The sequence below is a fragment of the Choloepus didactylus genome, chromosome 13 (genome assembly GCF_015220235.1).
Source record: "Choloepus didactylus isolate mChoDid1 chromosome 13, mChoDid1.pri, whole genome shotgun sequence".
NCBI classification, from domain to species: Eukaryota; Metazoa; Chordata; class Mammalia; order Pilosa; family Megalonychidae; genus Choloepus; species Choloepus didactylus.
This window is the reverse complement of record NC_051319.1, coordinates 14,922,065-14,942,450: the sequence shown is the minus strand read 5'-3', so window position 1 is coordinate 14,942,450 and position 20,386 is coordinate 14,922,065. Positions and strand designations below refer to the sequence as shown.

Sequence of the window (20,386 nt, the reverse complement as noted above, 5' to 3'; positions counted from 1 at the left end):
CATAAAAAATTACCAACAAAAAAACACACAAAAAATCCACAAAATAAAATGTTATTTTTATTAATATCAAATCAAAACATCATATATTCCGCATCTCTCCAGGCTTACTAGGTAAATGAAACATCATTTTTAATAATCAATTTTTTTTTTATCATTCTAAGACACAGACACTTCTAAAGCATACTTCTATTTTCCTGTTCCCCTTTGGCAGAGATTGAAGTATATTAACTTATTTTCTTTTTGCTTGCTAATGTTTATTACTTTTTATCAGTGTACCAAGAAACCAGAATATCAAGATGGTCAAAATTATATTATCTCCATAAACATGATAATACACTCTGAATAAGGGCTTCATGCAAAGAATAATGTCCAAAGGCTTCACAATAGCTATTTTGATTAAAATGGCTGCTTTTTCTTGATAGAACTGCTTAATTTTTTAAACATATTGTGAACCTTCTAATAGATTTCTTATCTAGAGATTGTTATTAGCTAGTTTCAGCTTTTGGAATATATCTGTGCTGCAGAATGGATGCTATGTGAGCAGGCATGAAAACAACATGCATCTCGTTGTACATCAGAGCTTTTGGGTGACCAGGTACATTGTCATTGAGCAGTAATATTTTGAAATGACTCTTTTTTTCTGAGCAGTAGGTCTCATCAGTGGGCTTAAAATATTCAGTAAACCATGCTGAAAACAGATGTGCTACCATCCAGGCTGTGTTTTTCCCTGTACAGAGCACAGGCAGAATAGATTTAGAATAATTCTTGGGGCTTTAAGATATTCAGAATGGTAAATGACTATTGGCTTCAACTTTATGTCACCAACTGCATAAACCCCTAAAAAAAGAGAGTTTATCTGTCCTTTGAAGCCAGGCATTGGCTTCTCCTCTCTAGCTTTGAAAGTCCTAGATGGCATCTTCTTCCAATAGAGGGCTTTTCCCTCTACATTAAAAATCTGTTCTTTAATGTAATCACCTTCACCAGTTATCTTAGCTAGATCTTCTGGATAACTTGCTGCAGCTTCTGTATCTCAGCACTTGCTGCTTTGCCTTGCACTTTTATTTAATGGAGATGGCCTCTTTCCTTAAACCTCATGAACCAACCTTTGCTAGCTTCAAACTTATCTTCTGTAACTTCCTCACTATCTCAGCTTTCATAGAATTGAAGAATGTGAGGGCCTTGCTCTGGATTAGGTTCTGGCTTAAGGAAATGTTAGGGTTGGTTTGATCTTATCTCCAGACCACTAAAATGTTCTCTATATCAGCAATAAAGCTGTTTATTATCATTTGTGTGTTCACTGGAGTAGCACTTTCAATTTCCTTCAAGAACTTTTCCTCTGCATTTACAAGTTGGCTATTTGGCACAAGAGGTCTAGCTTTTGGCTTATTTTGGCTTTTGACATGCCTTCCTCACTAAGCATAATCATTTCTAGGTTTGATTTAAGAGACTTGTTCTAAAGGTGATTAATCCCACTAATGGAAGGCTAGGGAGGGGGTGGAATGGGAAGATTTAGGCTGTATATGTTTCCACAACTGAAAGAAAAAAAAAAAAAAAAAAAAGAGACTTGCGATTCTTTCACTTCAAAACTTAGAGGCCCCTATGTGGGATCAGACACCCAGGGGAGTGAATCTCCCTGGCAACGTGGAATATGACTCCCGGGGAGGAACGTAGACCTGGCATCGTGGGACGGAGAACATCTTCTTGACCAAAAGGGGGATGTGAAAGGAAATGAAATAAGCTTCAGTGGCAGAGAGATTCCAAAAGGAGCCGAGAGGTCACTCTGGTGGGCACTCTTACACACACTTTAGACAACCCTTTTCAGGTTCTAAAGAATTGGGGTAGCTGGTGGTGGATACCTGAAACTATCAAACTACAACCCAGAAGTCATGAATCTCGAAGACAATTGTATAAAAATGGAGCTTATGAGGGGTAACAATGGGATTGGGAAAGCCATAAGGACCACACTCCACTTTGTCTAGTTTATGGATGGATGAGTAGAAAAATAGGGGAAGGAAACAAACAAACAGACAAAGGTACCCAGTGTTCTTTTTCACTTCAATTGCTCTTTTTCACTTTAATTATTATTCTTGTTATTTTTGTGTGTGTGCTAATGAAGGTGTCAGGGATTGATTTAGGTGATGAATATACAACTATGTAATGGTACTGTGAACAATCGAATGTACGATTTGTTTTGTATGACTGCATGGTATGTGACTATATCTCAATAAAATGAAGGAAAAAACAAAACAAAACAAAACAAAACAAAACTTAGAGGCCATTGTAGGGTTATTCAGTGGCCTAACATCAATACTGTTGCACCTCAGGGAATAGGGACACAAGGAGAGAGAGAGAGAGAGATGGGAGAATGGCTGGATGTAGAGCACTCAGTACACACACATTTAAGTTTGCAGTCTTATTTGGGGGCAGTTTGTGACGTCCCAAACAATTACAAAAGTAACATCAAAGTTCACTGATCACAGATAATCATTACAGATGTAATAATAATGAAAAAGTTTGAAATAGTGTGAGAAGTTCTAAAATGTGACGCAGAGACACGAATTTAAGTACCTGCTGTTGGAAAAATGATACCGATAGACTTTCTCAAAACAGGTTTGCCACTAAACTTCAATTTGTGAAAAACACAGTATCTGTGAAGCACAATAAAATAAGGTATGTCTGTATACTACTAAACAGCTCAGCTGTAAATACTATTTACAAAGCACTAAACAAGAAAACTCCAAATATTGAGCTAACCTAAAATTATGATGTTGTAGGTAGTGGGAGGACTGGGTAGAAAAAGTGAATGTATTGGGAAGCTGGGAAAAAGTAACACAAGCTATAGAAAAAGTGAAATGTCACCTTCCACAGCAGGAAATGAATAAAAGACTTCTAAAACTTAAAAATCAAGAACTAGACATTCACCTCCAACATAACAAAACGAGGTGGTCAACAAATCCTCTGTCCAAAAATCAACAATAAACCGGGACAAAACTGTCAAAAACAACCACTTCAATGCTCTGACCAAAGACATGCATTAAACTGAGAAGTTTATTCATGAAAACTACTGAACTTCAGGTAAGAACAGCATGAGTCTGTGACATTCTTGCCTGGATCTGCTCTCATCCCCAACTCTCTTTGTATGATAATTCAACCAAGAAAGGGCAAGCCATGAAAACTAGCAACTCACTGCAGCTACCAGAGGGGACTCGAATGACCAAGTAGGATTTGTCCCAGAAATACAAGGTTAGTTTAAAACCTGAAAATCAATTGTTGTAGCACACCATATTAATAGAATAAAGGACAAAAACCAGATGATCATCTCAATAAGCACAGAAAAAGGATCTGGAAAAATCCAACACCCATTCATAATAAATACTCTCAACAAACTGGAAATAGGTTTCTCAAACTGACAGAAGATTATCTAAGAAAAAGATCTACAGCAAACATTATACTTAATGGTGAGCACTTTCTCCTTAAAAGTAAGAACAAGGCATGGATGTCTGTTCTTTCCACTTCTATTAATCCCATATATAGAAAATTCTAAGGAAGATGTATGTACCCACACGTACCCACACAAACTACTAGAACTACTAAAGGAGTTTAGCAAGGTGGAAAGATTACAAAATGGATATACAGAAGTCAACTGTATTTCTAACTACTAGCAACAAACAATCCAAATATGAAATTGAGAGTAATTACATCAAAACAACACATAAAGATGAAAATACTCAGGAATAAATTTAACAAAAAATTAATATTTGTGCATTGAAAACTACAGAAACATGGTAAGAGAAATTTTAAAATATCTAAATAACGAATGAAATATCTAAATCCAAATTCATGGATTGCAAAACAATATTGTTAAGATATCAATTCCTCCCAAATGGACATACAAATTTAGCCCAATCCCTATCAAAATCCCAGCAGGCTCTTTTTAGGTAGAAATAAGACAAGCAGATTTTAAATTTTAAGTCAAATGAAGGACACTGAATAGCCAAACAATTTTCAAAAAGAACAACAAAGTTAGAGGACTGAGTTACAATAAAGAAGCATTAACCAAGAATGGGCTGTGGTGAAAGAACAGGCATACGATTTGACAGAACAGAATTGAGTCTAACAATAAATCCTTACATTTACAGTGGATGGATTTTTAAACAAAGGTACCAAGACAATCCGATGGGAAGTCAAGAAATAGACTCACACATACATGGAAAAGTAATTTTTTTTGACAAAGATACAATTGCAATTTAATAGAGAGAGTAAGGACAGTCTTTTCAACAAATGATGCTGGGATCTTTGGAATCCACATATAAACAGATACATTTAGACCCCTTATCCCACATAATACACAAAAATTAACAAAAACTGGGTCACAGACATAAATATATATAAGAGCTAAAATTACAAAACTTCTAAAAGAAAATTTTTATGACTTTGGCTTATGCAGACTTCTTAGACATGACACCAACTGGGAAAGACATAAAGGAAAATAATTGATAAATAAGACTATATTAAAATTGAAAGCTTTTTTGCTTCCTAAGGTACCACTAAGGAGCCAAAGATTCGGAGAAAATATCTGTAAATCGTATAAAGGTCTTGTATCCAGAATATATAACTCTTACAACAGAATATATTAACAGAATATGAATTTTTAAAGCTTAATAAGTCAAATAACTCAATTAAAAAACGGGTAATAAACTCAAATAGACATTTCATCAAATAAGACATATATATGGCTAATAAACAAATGAAAAGGTGCTCGGACTCAAAAGTCACCAAGGAAATGCAAATTAAAGTCATGAGATACCACCACACACCCACTAAAATGGCTATAATCAAAATGACAGAAAATAAGAAGTGTTAGTGAAAAGGTAGAGAAACTGGAACTTAATAACATTGCTGGTGGGAATGTAAAAGGGTACAGCTATTTTAGAAAAACAGTTTGGCAGTTTCTTAAAAACTTAAACATGTCAAAAAAAGAAGTTAAACACGTCCACACAAAGACTTCTACACAAATGCTTGTACCATTATTCATAATAGCCAAAAACTTCAAACAAGCAAAACGTGCATCAACTGATGAATGGATAAACAAAACATGGTACAGTCATACAATGGAATGTTAGGCAGCAATTAAAAATAATTGAATTACTAATATATGTTACAACATGGATAAACCTAAAAACATTATTCTATGTAAAAGAATCCAGCAAAAGACTACATACTCTTTGATTTCATTTCTATGAAATGTCCACAAAAGGCAAATTTTAGAACAGAGAAAAGATCAATGATTCTCTGGAACTGGAAGCTGGAAGTGGGCAGTGACTGCAAAGGGGCTCCAGGGAAGTTTTGGGGGTGATGGGAAAATTCTAAAAGTGATTGTGGTGATGGCTGCACAACTCTATAAATTTACTAAAAAAATCACTGAATTGTACCTTTAGAATGGGCAAATTTTATGTATGTAACATATATCTCAACAGATCTGTAAAAGAAAAAATGAAAAAAAAAAATAACAGCATATGATTATTTTAAAATATAGAGGTAAATGCTACAAATACAACTCAGGTGTAAGAACTACTGGTAAAAAGCACAGGAGGGGGGATGCAGGGTTCATTTTTTTACTAAAAACTCTTACTCTTGTTCAGTTATTTTATTTTTTAAACTGTATATATAACTTCCATGCAGACATGTATAACTTTAATAAGAATTTAAATTACATGAAGAAGTATTCCTTACAAGCTAAACAAAAAAATAATGGTTTGGGGACACATACATATATGATAAAACTAAAATTATAATACAAGAATGAGTAAAAAATATCTAACTTCAGCCTAATTGCTACCCATGGAGCAGGGAAACAGGATTAAGCTGGAGCATCAACAGCATTAATAATGCTGCATTTCTTAAACTGAGCAGGGGGTTCACAGTTCACAGATATTTCATTATCATGCCTTTCAAATTATGTTTCAGATGTTCTTTGGTATGTATCAAATATTTCATAATCAAAAAAAGGGGGAAATATTAGTTTGAAAATGTCTTGAAAAAATTTCTATTGCTTGAATATCATAAAAAGCAACACAAGCAATATTTATTTGGTTTAGGATAAGGACAGATTAATCACATTTTTAATCCACTGAATATGACAGACATGCTTGTGGCAAACCATATTCCCACCAAGAAAAATTAGAAAAGCAGGATAAAATTTAAAACAAAACAACGACAACAAAAACATCATTTAAATCCATTGAAGAGCTTTTAAAGCAACCAGGAAGAGAGGGACCATGGTTCTAGGGAGATGGGGAACTATAGAGAGGTAAGCTGACATTCTACAGCCACTTTTCCCTGAGTGCAGGACAAGAAGCTGAAAACCCAGGCTTGTCTTAAACAAAGGGCTGCTGCTGGGGGACAGAAAAACCATCAGAACTTCCGCAGTCTCATAAAGCTAGACACACACAACTGGAGATGTAACGTTAAAATACTGATGAGAAGCAAGAAGCATCAAACTGGTCCTAACATGCAGCCAACATTTTCCTCAGGGTATGTACCAAATTCCAGAGCTAAAAAGATAGGCAGAGTCTTGGAAATGACAATTTCCTGCAGTCTTCCAGAAGGGGATGAGTAGTAGCAGTTCTTAAGCTTTTGGTCTCAAAACCTCTATACCCTCTTCAAAATTACTGAGGACCCCAAAAACTTTTGTTTATGCAGGTTATAGCTATTGATTTGCCAAATTAAAAAGTAAAACTGAGAAATACTTGAAGTATTTATTATTCATTTCTAGAAATAATAAATCTTCGCAGGTTAACAAAAATTAAATTTTTATGAATAATGACTATTTTCCAAAATAAAAAAATAGTGAAAAGAGGAACATTATTTTATATTATGGCAAAATTCTTTAAAGTCTGAATTTATGGAAGATAGCTGCTTTTACATATTTGCTTCTGCATTCAATCTGTTGCAAGATCTCAAGTCATGTAGCCTCTGGAAGAAAACTCCCCTATATCCCTATAAGAAAATAAGAATGAAAAAGGAAAATATCGTAATATTATTATGAAAATATTTTTTACTTCACAGCCTCACTGAAAGGATGTTGCCTTCCCTCCCCACCCCCTGCCTCCAGGAATCACAAGATGATAATCTGAGTCCAGGATCTGCTGGTGGATGCACTCTAGTGAACACACTAGGCCCTCAGCTGAAAAGAGTAGGGAAGAACCAGAGACAGGGACTAAACAGAACTACAACTCAGCCTCCACTCATCCCAGTCCCTGACCTTCACTCTATCTGATAAGCAGGGGAAAGAGTGATCTCTTCCTGAAGCAACTGAACATCATCTAATCATTTACACATCTGTATAAATTTTTATTCACAATGTCCATATCCAGTTAAGACCTGTTAAGCATGCCAAGAAATAGCTATACAGACCCAGAGAGTGCATACTGAAGTGTGCTCACAAAACCATTAAGTTAGTAGGAGAATTTCACCAGGAAACTGTATTCTTTAAAAAAGATTCCAGTGCATATTGTAAAACAAAGAAACAACTGAAATTAAAAATTTAATACATGAGTTTAAAAGCAGATTAGACAAAACAGAAGACAAGATTAATGAAATTGAAGATAAGTCAATAGAAAATATCCAAACCGTAACCTGGGAGCGGGGGAGGACTAGAAAATACATAAAAGGCATGTAGGTTAGAGTGGAAAATTATAAATTTTGTTAATTGAAGCCCAGAAGAGAAGACAGAAATGGAACAAAAGCAATTATTTGTAGAGATAATGGGAAACACTTCTAAAAATTGTACAAAAAACGTCAACCAATAGATTCAAGAAACTACAACTCCAAGCAGGATGAATACAAAGAAAACTACTAAAAACCATAGACAGAAAATATTTAAAACAGCCTAAGGTAAAAGATATATCCTTCAAAGAAGCATTATTAAGGCTGACAGCTGACCTTCAACAGAAATTATGAAGGCTGAGAAACAATGGAATGCCATCCTTAAAGTGCTATAAGAAAGTAACTGGCAATGCAGAATTTATACCAGGTTTTTTTAAATATATTTCATCTATAATTCAAAAATGAAGATGTTTCCAGTCAAAAACTGAGGTCATTCATTGTCAGTAGGCCAGTACTAAAACAAATGAGAAAATAATAGAAGAATATATAACTAATAATAAAAGGGAAATAAAATACTTTATTGATCTAAAAGACAGCAAGAAAAGAGTAAAAGGAATATAAAAACAGATAAATAAAACAAATGATAGGATAGAAGAAATAAATCCATGTACATTAGTAATTATATTATACATAAATAGACAAAAGATTCAAAAGACAAGATTTTCAGACTAGATTTTTTTTACTATAATGAGATTATGACACCTATTAAAAGTGCTTATTATGTTCCAACCAATTTTTTTCAAATTCATTTTGAGATATATTCACATACCATGCAGTCAGACTAGATTTTTTAAAAGTTCATTTTCATCTGGAAATACAGTACCTATATACACCATAGATTAAATTATTATTTCTTAGCTCAGACTGAAGCACAAAAGAACAACAGAATAAAAGAAAGAAAAGATAATATATACTGGAGGATTCTGGGAAGATGGCAGCATAGAAAGAAGTGGAAGACTTAGTTTCCCCCAGAACAATTCATAAATGAACAAAAAACCAGTAAATAACCTGGAATAACAGCAGGGAGACAAACGTGACTGTACACTCAACATCCACCGACATGAATTGGGAGGAATGCCCGAGATCACAGCATAAAATCTGTAAGTAAAATTGTGGACCCGTGCTTAGAGCCGAGAACCTAGAGCCGAGAGCCCCTCCCTCATGGAAGCCGCGCTGTGCACTTTCTCAGCCCAGCTCCAAGTGAGGTTTTAATATTAACTGCTCAATACAGACAGCGAATCCTCAACAAGCAGACAGAGGTTTTGGTGACAACTGACCTTGGGAGAATCGGGGGACATATTCTGTCTCTCGCTCTCTCTCTGTGGAGAAAACCTCAGCTGCTCTCAGCCCACAAGGCATTGCAGTAAAGATAATATACACTAAATCACTGCTCATCTACAGATCAAAAAAAGTTAAAAATGAACTCTAGCTACCATTTTTTGACCATCTATAATGCCAAACTTTGTTCACAGAGATAGAAAGGATTATGTCTAAACCTCTTATCAACTCTGCAAATATTATTGCCAGTTTATAATTAAACCAAGGCTCTGAGAAGTTTCACCAAATTTTCTAAAGGCCAAACAACTTTTAAGTAAAAAAGTCAGGATTCTAATACTTTCTCAATGTTTCTAGTAGTTATGCTCTCTTAACTACAATGCTGCCTCATTAATATTTATCTAATATTTTTTAAGTATTCGTATAATGTTCAGTGATTTATGGAAGCATAAAATTAAGAACAAAGTTACCATCTTCCTAAAATCAGTAAATGAACAAAAAAGACAACTCCATGTTTAATGGTCAATACATTCTGATACTAAAAAACTTAACTTTTAAAGCACAGATATTTAAACTTTTTAATATTATTCTCCTTTAGATTTATACAGTGGAGTTACTTTCTGAAGGACAAAGTCCTTTAAGTAGATCTGTAAAAGGAACACCTAGGTTGAAAACTAAGCAAAGCCATATGCATATAAAACAGTACTTCAAACAGTACTGTTTTCATGAACATTCTGATATTCTAATAATGCCCATAAAAGTGGGTTGTGTTTTCCCTAGTTCCAATGAAGAATATTTATTTTAAAAAGCTTAAATTCTCAAAAGGGCAATCCAAGAAGGCTAACCTGAAAATATCTGACTTTATATCACAAGGTATGATACCAATATTAAATTACTTTGGAATTCAAACATATTTTTTGCATATTTGAATATCATCCAATTTTTTATACATGAATTATACAATCCATAGTTTCAGAAATGTCTCATTTTAAATCATTTCTATTAGGTACTTCCAAAGGGCAAGCACTTTATCTTTTTGGATCTCCAGCCTGGATACTGTCAGTGCTCAATGACTGATCAGTTTAATCTTAAGTTAGTTAATATTTTCCAATTGCTATGCAGTCATAAATTATGTATCTAAATATTAATATCTCCCTAAGAGAATCAAGAGAACTCAACAATAAACTTGCAAATGAAATACTAAAATGGAAACTCAGAAGATACTGGAAAACAAACTTCTCTAGCATAGTAATTAATTAATTAAAAAATGATTATTCCCAAATACATCAAATAGAAATATTAGTAATAACTAATATGATTTATTATATATGATTAGCAACATTTAAATTAGACTTAAAATGTTCAGTGAGCATTAAAATTAGTATCAAATATTTTAACTCAATCTAAAGGCATGTTATAATTCAGTTAAAAATATTATCTTTTTCTTTTCAGGTTGGAGTCAATATATAAAAAGATTTACTCACCCATCACATTGCTACACAAATTACAACAAATTCCTGATCACAAGGTCAATAATTAAACTTTAAAGGATTTTCTTGAGATACTGAATTTATTTACTTTCAGACTGTAAGTTAGCAGGGAGGCAAAAGAGGCAATAAACTAATATGGCAATTAAAAATTCAACTCCAACTAACCAATGGACAACAAACAACGTATTGCTCATACTAGAAATAAAGACTTCTTGGTATGACTTCTAGTTATTTTTATCACTCCACCACAAAGCTAACAGCAACTCTAGAAACTTGGAATTCCCACCCAACAACAAGAAAAAAAAATCATGGGGCAATTAAAAAAATATCTGATCACTTTCTCCAATCTAATGTCCCTTCCAATTTGTATGTTTGCAATCACTGGTCTAAATTTACACCATTATTGCTTCCTGTTCTTTTCTTCACTTCTAGGAAAACTTGGAGAAAGGAAATTCACAGTAGGTATTTAAACAATTTTATGGAAGAGGCAAATACATCATTAGTCCGAGAAGAGTAAATTATTAATAACTTTAAAAAGCACTTTACCTTAACTCCAGAGTCTCTGATAAATAAAAACTAAATGCTTTCAAGAACTTCTTTTAAGAAATATGTGAACCAGATCTAAAAGGTTTTAGTTACCCATTTTCTGCTGACTTACATAATATGTTCAGATGCTTGTGTCTCATTTCTAAATCATTTCTTAATCATCCATCTTGGACAATAATATGAAACACTGCATATTCTCTGAGTCTGTCCTTTCTCAAAGGCAATAATCCTGGTCAAAACCTTTCTCAAATACAACAAGTAAGTAAAGTCTATTTAAAACCTCACCATATCTAATGTATCTGGTTTGGGATTTTCAAATTATTTAAGGGAGAAATCCATCATCAGTAAATGCTTAATATACTTTATACTTCAGAGGAAGAAACTAACAGACACAGAAACACTTGGCACCCTGGGTGGTGAAGGAAATGCCAAAGTTACACAAAGTAAATTAATGATTTAAAATACTTTGATTCCAGCTTCCCCGTAAAATATGATTTGTCTCAGTTCTGCTCTGAATAGCGAAATCTAGATAATCAACATTTTTGTAATATACTCTCAAGGGTTGACATGCCACTAAGAACACAGCCTAGGGACTGACAATGCCAGAAGTAAAAATGCTCCATACAAATCATTTTTATTTCAACTAGCAAAGAAAAGATAAAAAGGAACAAAGTGATTTCAAGTACTAAAAAACAGAAAGCTAGATTTTATTCACTTATTTTGGCGATATAAATCACAAGGTTTAAAATCAAAGTCTCTAGTCTCTGGTCACTTTGAAGTAGTCTTATAAAAACATCCCCACTCCTATACACTAGTATCAGTAAAGATAACATGATAACATATTGGTAACATGATGGAATTAGTAGGTAGAGGCCAGATGCCAAAAAAATAAAAAATAAAAATAAATTTCGCAATCCAGGCTTAGATAACAAATAAAAGAAAAGGAGTAACTGTGCTTCCCTAGATCCATGCAAGGAATAAACAGGTCTTCACTTTCCTTCAACCAACACCTAAGGGGCACCACTCCCTATTCCTTGACAACCTCCCTTATTCCAATATATCCAAAAGTTCTTTCCTTCTCTTCCCTCCTCCCATCTATTTTCTTCCCTTCATTCTATTTCTAAACCAAATTACTATTCTGTTGTCTAACAATTTTTTTCTTGAAATTCCCTAATCTTTCCACTTCTCCTTTATTTCCTTCCATCTGCTTACAAATCTCAAGTTTCAAACTCCATTTTTCTTGGGAGGGGTGATACATATTGCAGTTAATTAAAGAGACGTCACTTTGAAATGGAAAAAAAAAAAACAATCAATTGAGTGGAGCCCTCTGTTTCCTAATGTTCCATTTGCACAACATAACTGCATCCTAGTCATCCTGTTCCTCATTCATGAGAGTTGAAAGAGAAAGGTTCATGATTCATAAATGAGTTTAGTCAAATAAAAATAGCTGATAAACTATTGAATATATGAAACCACGTAGGACTATCACCTAAATCTGCATTTCCCAATGTTTACTTCTTAAAGCAATAGTCTGACATTGTGCTCCACAAAATAAAACAAAAAAATAGTCATGGTCAAGTCACAAAGCACACTGGCCTATCAAAGAGTAATAAATCCTGAAATGAAGAAACTTGAATAACTTTATTATCCAGATTTTCCAAGCTTATTAAGTTAATGAGCCTTTTTTCCCCCAACATCCATTAATACCCCACAGAACAAACATGTAGGAAATGTCCATCTTAACCATTGCTTAAACTATACCATGAAAAGCATTATAGGTAATCTAGCAGCCTAAATAGTTGTAATATGTTGCTGCCTTTTGAAAAACCAAAAATGAATTCACACAAAATAACTACCAGGTTGCTTGGTGAAACTGGCTCATTTTAAGTATCACATGTTCATTTAAATATTCACTAGGTTCATTTAAAAATTAAGGATTCAATCACCATTTGTGATTTTTGGGGGGTGGTGAACATGGAGTGGGGAGAGTGACAAGCAAAATTTTTTTTAAAGTCAAGGGTATCATATGGAATAGAATATTCTACAACGATCAAGATCTAAGATTATTATTAATTTTTATATTTGATTTTTTTTCAAGTGGAAGAAAAGAATGAATTTTATGACTTACAAATCCAATAAATACACAGGCATATTATGGATGGACTATTCTGAAGTATGTTATTTAACAATAAAAAAAATTTTAATGAATATTTATCAATTTTCCCTTTAAAGTAAACTACGAATTATTTACTTCATAGGTTTTAAAAAGTATATTTTAAAGTACACACATTTTACCTGAAAGCTCCGTAAAGTGGTCTGTACCAACAGACAAATGAACAAGGAGTAAAAAGCAAGAACCACAGGATACTCAATCCAAAATCAACCCCTCTTGTAGGATCAACACAAAACCAAGCCAAGCATCCGAAGATATTTAGAAACAGCGTAACAGCATGGACTGTGGAATCAAAAAACAAAATAGAAAAGAAATGTTTACATTCAATTTATGAACTCATTCAACAAAAATTATAAATGAAAAAATACTTCCTAATAGCAAATGTCTGTCCTCACATTTTCATTCATAAGAGAGGTTCTTTCTTACCCACTGATTTGAAAATAGAGTATATACAGGAAAAGGAATCCTAATACATGCACTGTTTGGCAAAAATTCTGGTGGTTCTCTCCTAATAGGCAATTACATGGCTAAACCAGAGAAGCACTTCCAAAGTGCTTGTTTCCTGTTAAGGAAACATGTGAAGTGTTTCTTGATCTAAGGTCCAAGAAGAAAAGTAGTGCCTTTCAGGGAAAGAACCAGGACTTGGAAAGAAAAAAGGTCCTATACTAAGAATTATGTATTTACAGAGTGGGGTTGCAAAATCTTCCCAGAGGGGACAAAAGAGAAAAGAAAATGGGAGAAGTGTCCTGTGAAATATCATTCCAACATTTTTTTCAGCAATAAAATTAATAAGGACCACTAGACTTAAAGCAGCAGCACTTTCCAATGATTCTAAAGTCAATCTATGATGATTATTAATTCATAGCCCAAAGAGTAGCCCATTTTTTAGAGTCTCTGAAAATTTTTTCTTTTTGTTAGAGGATTAAACTTACTTTTTTTAAAAAGCATACCATGAGGCATCCTTGCTGCTGTGGCAGACCTTACTTTTGATTAACATAAATAGATCTTGGCAAACTCTTTATATGCTGTTAAAAATCTGATTAACATCTAACTACACCATGAACCTGAAAAACCATATTTACCCCTTTTTAAAAACTTTTTTAAAGGTTGTTTAAAAAAGATGTATTCATAGGCTAAATTTATTACATAAAATAAATTCATTCAAAAGCTAAAAAGTATGAATATAAATTATCTATACTATAAATATATACCAACAAACTATTAGTGAATTAAAATAAATGTAAAACCTACTGAATCTAAATAATTTTTAAAATCTCAAACATACATTAAAATTTTTTAATCTATATTTTAAATTATGAATCAAATAGAAAACTAGTAATGAAAAAGGATAAAAATACAAATTCTAGGATGCCTCTAAAGTAGTTCTCATCTAACCATAATGTAAGTACACAAACTCTAGAGTAGCATAAAGAACACCAGAAGAGTGGAAACACCTGAGTAACAAATATTGATCCAATCTCTTAACCTCTGTGAGTTTCAATTTTTTCATTTATAAAAATGGAGGAGCTCCCCCCTACGTGGGATCAGACACCCAGGGAAGTGAATCTCCCTGGCAACGTGGAATATGACTCCCGGGGAGGAATGTAGACCCGGCATCGTGGGATGGAGAACATCTTCTTGACCAAAAGGGGGATGTGAAAGGAAATGAAATAAGCTTCAGTGGCAGAGAGATTCCAAAACGAGCCGAGAGATCACTCTGGTGGGCACTCTTACGCACACTTTAGACAACCTTTTTTAGGTTCTAAAGAATTGGGGTAGCTGGTGGTGGATACCTGAAACTATTAAACTACAACCCAGAACCCATGAATCTCGAAGACAGTTGTATAAAAATGTAGCTTATGAGGGGTGACAGTGGGATTGGGAATGCCATAAGGACCAAACTCCACTTTGTCTAGTTTATGGATGGATGTGTAGAAAAGTAGGGGAAGCAAACAAACAGACAAAGGTACCTAGTGTTCTTTTTTACTTCAATTGCTCTTTTTCACTCTAATTATTATTCTTATTATTTTTGTGTGTGTGCTAATGAAGGTGTCAGGGATTGATTTAGGTGATGAATGTACAACTATGTAATGGTACTGTAAACAATCGAAAGTACAATTTGTTTTGTATGACTGCGTAGTATGTGAATATATCTCAATAAAATGATGATTAAAAAAAAAAAGATATGAGAGAATTAACTATGAATTAAAACATACTTGTTATCAGGTAAAAAAAAAAAAAAAAAAAAAAAATGGAGGAGCTCTTCCAGCTTTAAAATTCCATTTCATTCTATCACACAAGACAGATACTAATGACTCTATTTTCATTAGGATGTTTAACCCTTATGAAAGCTGGCTTACTAATAAATTTACACAAAATTCTTTGGATCAAAATAAAGGTAGTTCTGTTAAGGGCTCAAAAGCAAAATTCAAAAGATTGTGAGAGAGTAAACTATTATTCTGTAGCATTAAACAGCATCCAGGTACCTAACAAAATTTTATATGTTAAGAACACTCTAACTCAAATTTTAAACTTCAGACAAATAATTTTTAAAAGCTCATCTCCCAATCCATTTAAGGAGAGAGAAAGAGAATGTGTATGTTTTAAAGTTCACAAAAATTCTCCCAAGTATAAAAACATCAATTTAATTTTGTGTAGTCTATCAAAAAGTTTTCGAAGTATTTTCATAGTAACCACCAACCATAATCAATAAGTCAATTATCAGCACCACATTGAAGAGTAAAGTGTCTAGGCCTAATTACTGAAAAATCTCTCCATTTATGCAATGAATCTCTGCTGGTGGATTCCAAGTATAGACACAGCACTAAAGATCTTTAAGCCATTTTGTTTACATGATCTGCAAGTTGAACTTCACATAAAATTTCAATTTGCTTTATTAAGCACTGAAATCTTATAATAATGAACCTAAGTTTTCAACTACCACTACAATTTTCTTGGTAACAGTATGTTTCCATATTACAATACAAACACCCATCATAAAGTTTTATAACAGTATGTCAACTCCTTCACTAATGATCTTTAATGTAACTACCTTCTTTTTCTTTTCTATTTTTTAAATCTAGTACAAACAGGTTTTTGAGATTCATTTCACAATGAGATTTCTAATTGCTCAGGTCTTTAAATTTGGATAAATTATTTGCTTCAGGTTAAAGTACCTTTGAGTGCACAGCTTCATCACATTTAGGTTTAAAATGTAAATTACTTCTTCACTTTGGTACTTCTAGGTGGTATAACATGGAAATCCAGCCCTTGAGCTCTACAGTAAAATTATCCAGCTCCAATTTCACTTGTGTAAACTTGGACAAGTTAGTCTCTAAGCTCTAGTTTCCCCATCTATAAAACCAGATAATATAGTACTTGCTTCAAAATGTGGTTAGGATTTAATAAGAAAATATATACAAAGTGATTATACTGTGCCTGGTAGAAAGTGAATTCTCAATAAATACTAGATCTCATTATAATTACTATTACAATGTGACAGCATTAGTCAACCCAAAATCAAAAACTTAAATCAAAACTTTCTTGAAAATAAATTTAACACAGCCTATATTTTATGAAACTTAGGGATATTATTGAGCTAGTACTAAATCTTACTGTGTTCCGGTAATACTTCTTCAAATGAGAACCTGAACTGGAATCCTAAGCCTTCTTTGAATACAGTTCAGATCTGGCAGCTGAACACGGGTGGAAACAACCATAGCCAACTATATTGAAAATATACAACACTACTGATAGTGGAGATTCATCAAAAGATATTAGATTGACAATAAAATCTCAAAAAGAAACTAAAAATAAGATTTTAAAATGTACTATCTATAAGGAATTGCTTCTAACATTGCAAAGCAACTTCACATATGTAAGGAATGCTCCTAAAAGATTTTGAAAAAATTATCTCATATAACTAGAGAGAAAAAGCCGCCTTAATCATAAAGTAAATACACACAAATTTCCTCCTCAAGAATGTACCCTATAAATTATCCAGTAATTCAGCTATTGTGCAGGCAAGAAACCACAACAGCTACCTTCCTACCGACATAAAAATAATAACAAATAAAACTAAGACTACTCTAAGTTTAAATTTGTGTACATACAGCAAAACTGTTAACAGATTGATATTTTATTTTACCATTCCATGAGTTGTTAGTACACGTTCTATTCAATAAAATGCCCTATATTAATGGCACTTCCAATAATTAAAGTATTTAACACCATTTTAAAGTGAGAAGTAAACTGTTGCTCAAATTCTAAAAAAAAAGATTTACAGTTTATATTAGTTATACCCCTTTTAAAAATATTCATAATGTCTACATTTAACAAAATTTTTTAACAGTTTTCCTGTTGCATAAAAGTAGAACGTGTAATTTTTTCAAAGCATATAATACCTACATAACATTTTGCAAGAAAAAAGGTTTATTACAAAATTCTACCCATGTGAGAGAGAAGTTGTTTCTTCCTCAAAAGAATGTCAGTTTTCATTATGTAGGTTTTCCTCAGCTAGGACTTATATTGTCAAATAAAGAACTTTTTATTTTCTTTTTACATATAGTACAATTTTGAAGTACCTAAATATGATGTTTCACTTTGATTATTAACGTCCATCTAAAGGAAAAGAAGATTGATTTACTATACTATATCTTTAATATAAGAGTTTTATGAGTTTTTTTAAAATGCTGGATTTTGACAACAAAATATGAAGATCAAACAAATAAACAAATTTTTCTATACTCACACATCCACAAGTAGTACATAATCTTTACTGTTTTTTGGAATTCCACAGGAATGTCTACAGAAAAATCCTGATAGAAACAAGGTCCCACAGGAAAATTGTCAGGAAGAGGTGGCCAATTATTTTTTCTGCCTGTAAATTTAAAAAAAAAGTTATTTACATTAGGCAAATATGTGTTATTCTTATTTTTTGTTTTATAATAAAGAAGAACCCTATCTCCTCTTTTAATAGGTATTATGAAATATGACATTATAGCTCTATAACACTACAACTCTGAAAGTCAAGCTTTATATTTTTCAAAATTTTCCCAGAATATCACTTTAGAGAACATTAGATGGTAAAATAATTTTCCAGTGTCATAACATATATTTAGCATGAATCATCTATGTACAAGGGAACCACCCCCCAAAAAAAAAGGGCAAAAAAAAGCACAAGGACGTACCCTGCAACTCTCCCTGAGAAATAGATTTATTTCAAAGTCCCATGAGTCTGACTCTCATGTAAAGGCCACCCAGTCTTTAAACCCCTAAATTTCCTCCTCAGTATCTTGACTCTTAAATTATAATTCTGCTCTTTTCTTAACCCATGTAGAGAGGGAAGACAAGCTTCTAAGTATTTCATGCTTTCTACTGTCAGCTCCATCAGGAAACATAAGATGTAAACAATACCAAAGTATCATATTTGGAAATTTCAAAAGACACATGTAAGAAAACCATAAAACTTTCATGTCAGAAAACATGAAACAGTCATGGAAAAAAAGCTGAAGAATTATATTGACTCTTCATCACTACCTTTACTAAAAGATCTACCATAGATATCATGTATTAGTCAATGCTAAGGAAACAGGACAGATTTTAGTTACAGCTATGTCAGAAACATTGAACCCAATTCAACTTTGAGTTTCTCCTATAGATGCTGTTGCTGAAGCTGCAAGCAAGAAAATGGCCCAGGATAAATGCATCTCCACAAGACCTTAGACTTCCACATTCTAACATAAAGAAGAAACAATTCTGTATATTACTGTTGTCGCAGCCTTTTCATTCCACCACTATCCTAGACATCCTAACAATGACTTGTCTAGCCCTCTTATCCCTTCTTTCTCAGACACTGCCAAATTTCCCTAAGATACTCCTCCCTTGAAGTGATCTTTGGAAGTCAGTTTGAAATAGATTTCAAAGCAAATAATCAATTAAGCACCTTTTTTTCTTTGGCTTTCTAGGGTCACCATAAACATATTTTTCTAACATGGTTCGATGAGATATACTTGTGGGGACAAGGGAGAGATAATTTAAAATTGGTCTTAATAAACCAATGTTAAGAATCAAATGGAGTATATGCTCCCATGAACTCAGAGAACTACAATAAACCCAAAAAGGGCCCAAGTGAGAATCAAACCCTCTTGGCCTTAGAATAGACCAGAATGATCATAGCCACGTTTACTGTTGGTGTACTGAGGCTAATACCCTTCTCATCGATCAAAAGACTTTGCAAGTCAGCCAAAGATCAGAGAGCTACAAAGTATCAAGCAGGCAATCAGTTGCATCTGATCTCCTTTCTAGAACAAGAAAAACGGCAGGATTTTATCCATAAACCAAATGACCTAGTGCTGTTAAAATATAATTTAAAGTGTTTAAGAGTTATTTTTATTTCAAACTTCTCTGCATACTACCATGTTGACTGAGGTTTTGCATTTCCCGTTCTCGACGGTCTAATTCTGCTGCTTTTCTTTCTAATTCTTCCTGCCTCTTAAGAAGTTCAGCTTGGGCCAAGGCATGCTCCTAAACAAAAAATGTCAATAGGTTGTCAGAAGTATAAAATATCAAAATATTTATACAATATCTTCTACTTCTCCTCCCTCTACTATGCTAGACAACTAATTCAAATGCTTTTCCATATAGAGGAATTCACTGAAGATTATAGTTTCAGAATATTATGGGGAATTTGGCCCACTTTTTTTTTTTTTTTTTTTTTTTTCAATAGGCTGTGGAACACCTTCCTGTGGTGACAGAGACTTGGCAAGACCAGAGCAAAAGGGTTCAGGGAAGAAGGAGAGCAGTTTCCCAGGAGAGGTCAAGGCTGCCTGGCTTGTCCCCAGTGCTGGCCGGGAGAGGGTCTGGGGTGAGAGGAGAGTGGGTTGAGGGTTCCCCAGTCTTCCCCTCACACCCACTGCTCTCCTTGGCACTCGTGGAGGCAGGGCAGTTTGGCCCACTTTAATCTTTTGAGTATGAAAACCCTCAATGGGAATGCTGAGTAGAGTAGGAGAGGAAAACACTCTCTCAGTAATAGAGTCATAAGGTAATTAGGAAAATGAAATTAAAGTGATCTCTGTGCCTGACAGTGAAGAACAGAGGCAAGGAACAGTTGAGGAAAATGGACAATTAGAGAAAAGGACAACTGAAGTGGATCATTTCTGTTGGGTTAAACGGTACATAAGGTTCCCAAAACAAGAATATTATATGACAGCTTATATATTATAAGATAATGAGG

The 20,386-nt window shown here is 33.5% G+C and overlaps 1 protein-coding gene across 1 annotated transcript in view; it reads right to left on the bottom strand.

The window, feature by feature from the left end:
* Positions 1-20,386, bottom strand: part of SCAMP1 (secretory carrier membrane protein 1) — a 131,627-nt gene that overhangs the window by 22,004 nt on the left and 89,237 nt on the right. Inside the window, exons 4-6 of the mRNA XM_037801219.1 lie at positions 19,569-19,677; positions 17,903-18,031; positions 13,275-13,434 (exon numbers count right to left, since the gene is read on the bottom strand). Of these exons, the coding sequence (XP_037657147.1) occupies positions 13,275-13,434; positions 17,903-18,031; positions 19,569-19,677 (398 nt within the window). The remainder of the gene's footprint in view (positions 1-13,274; positions 13,435-17,902; positions 18,032-19,568; positions 19,678-20,386) is intronic.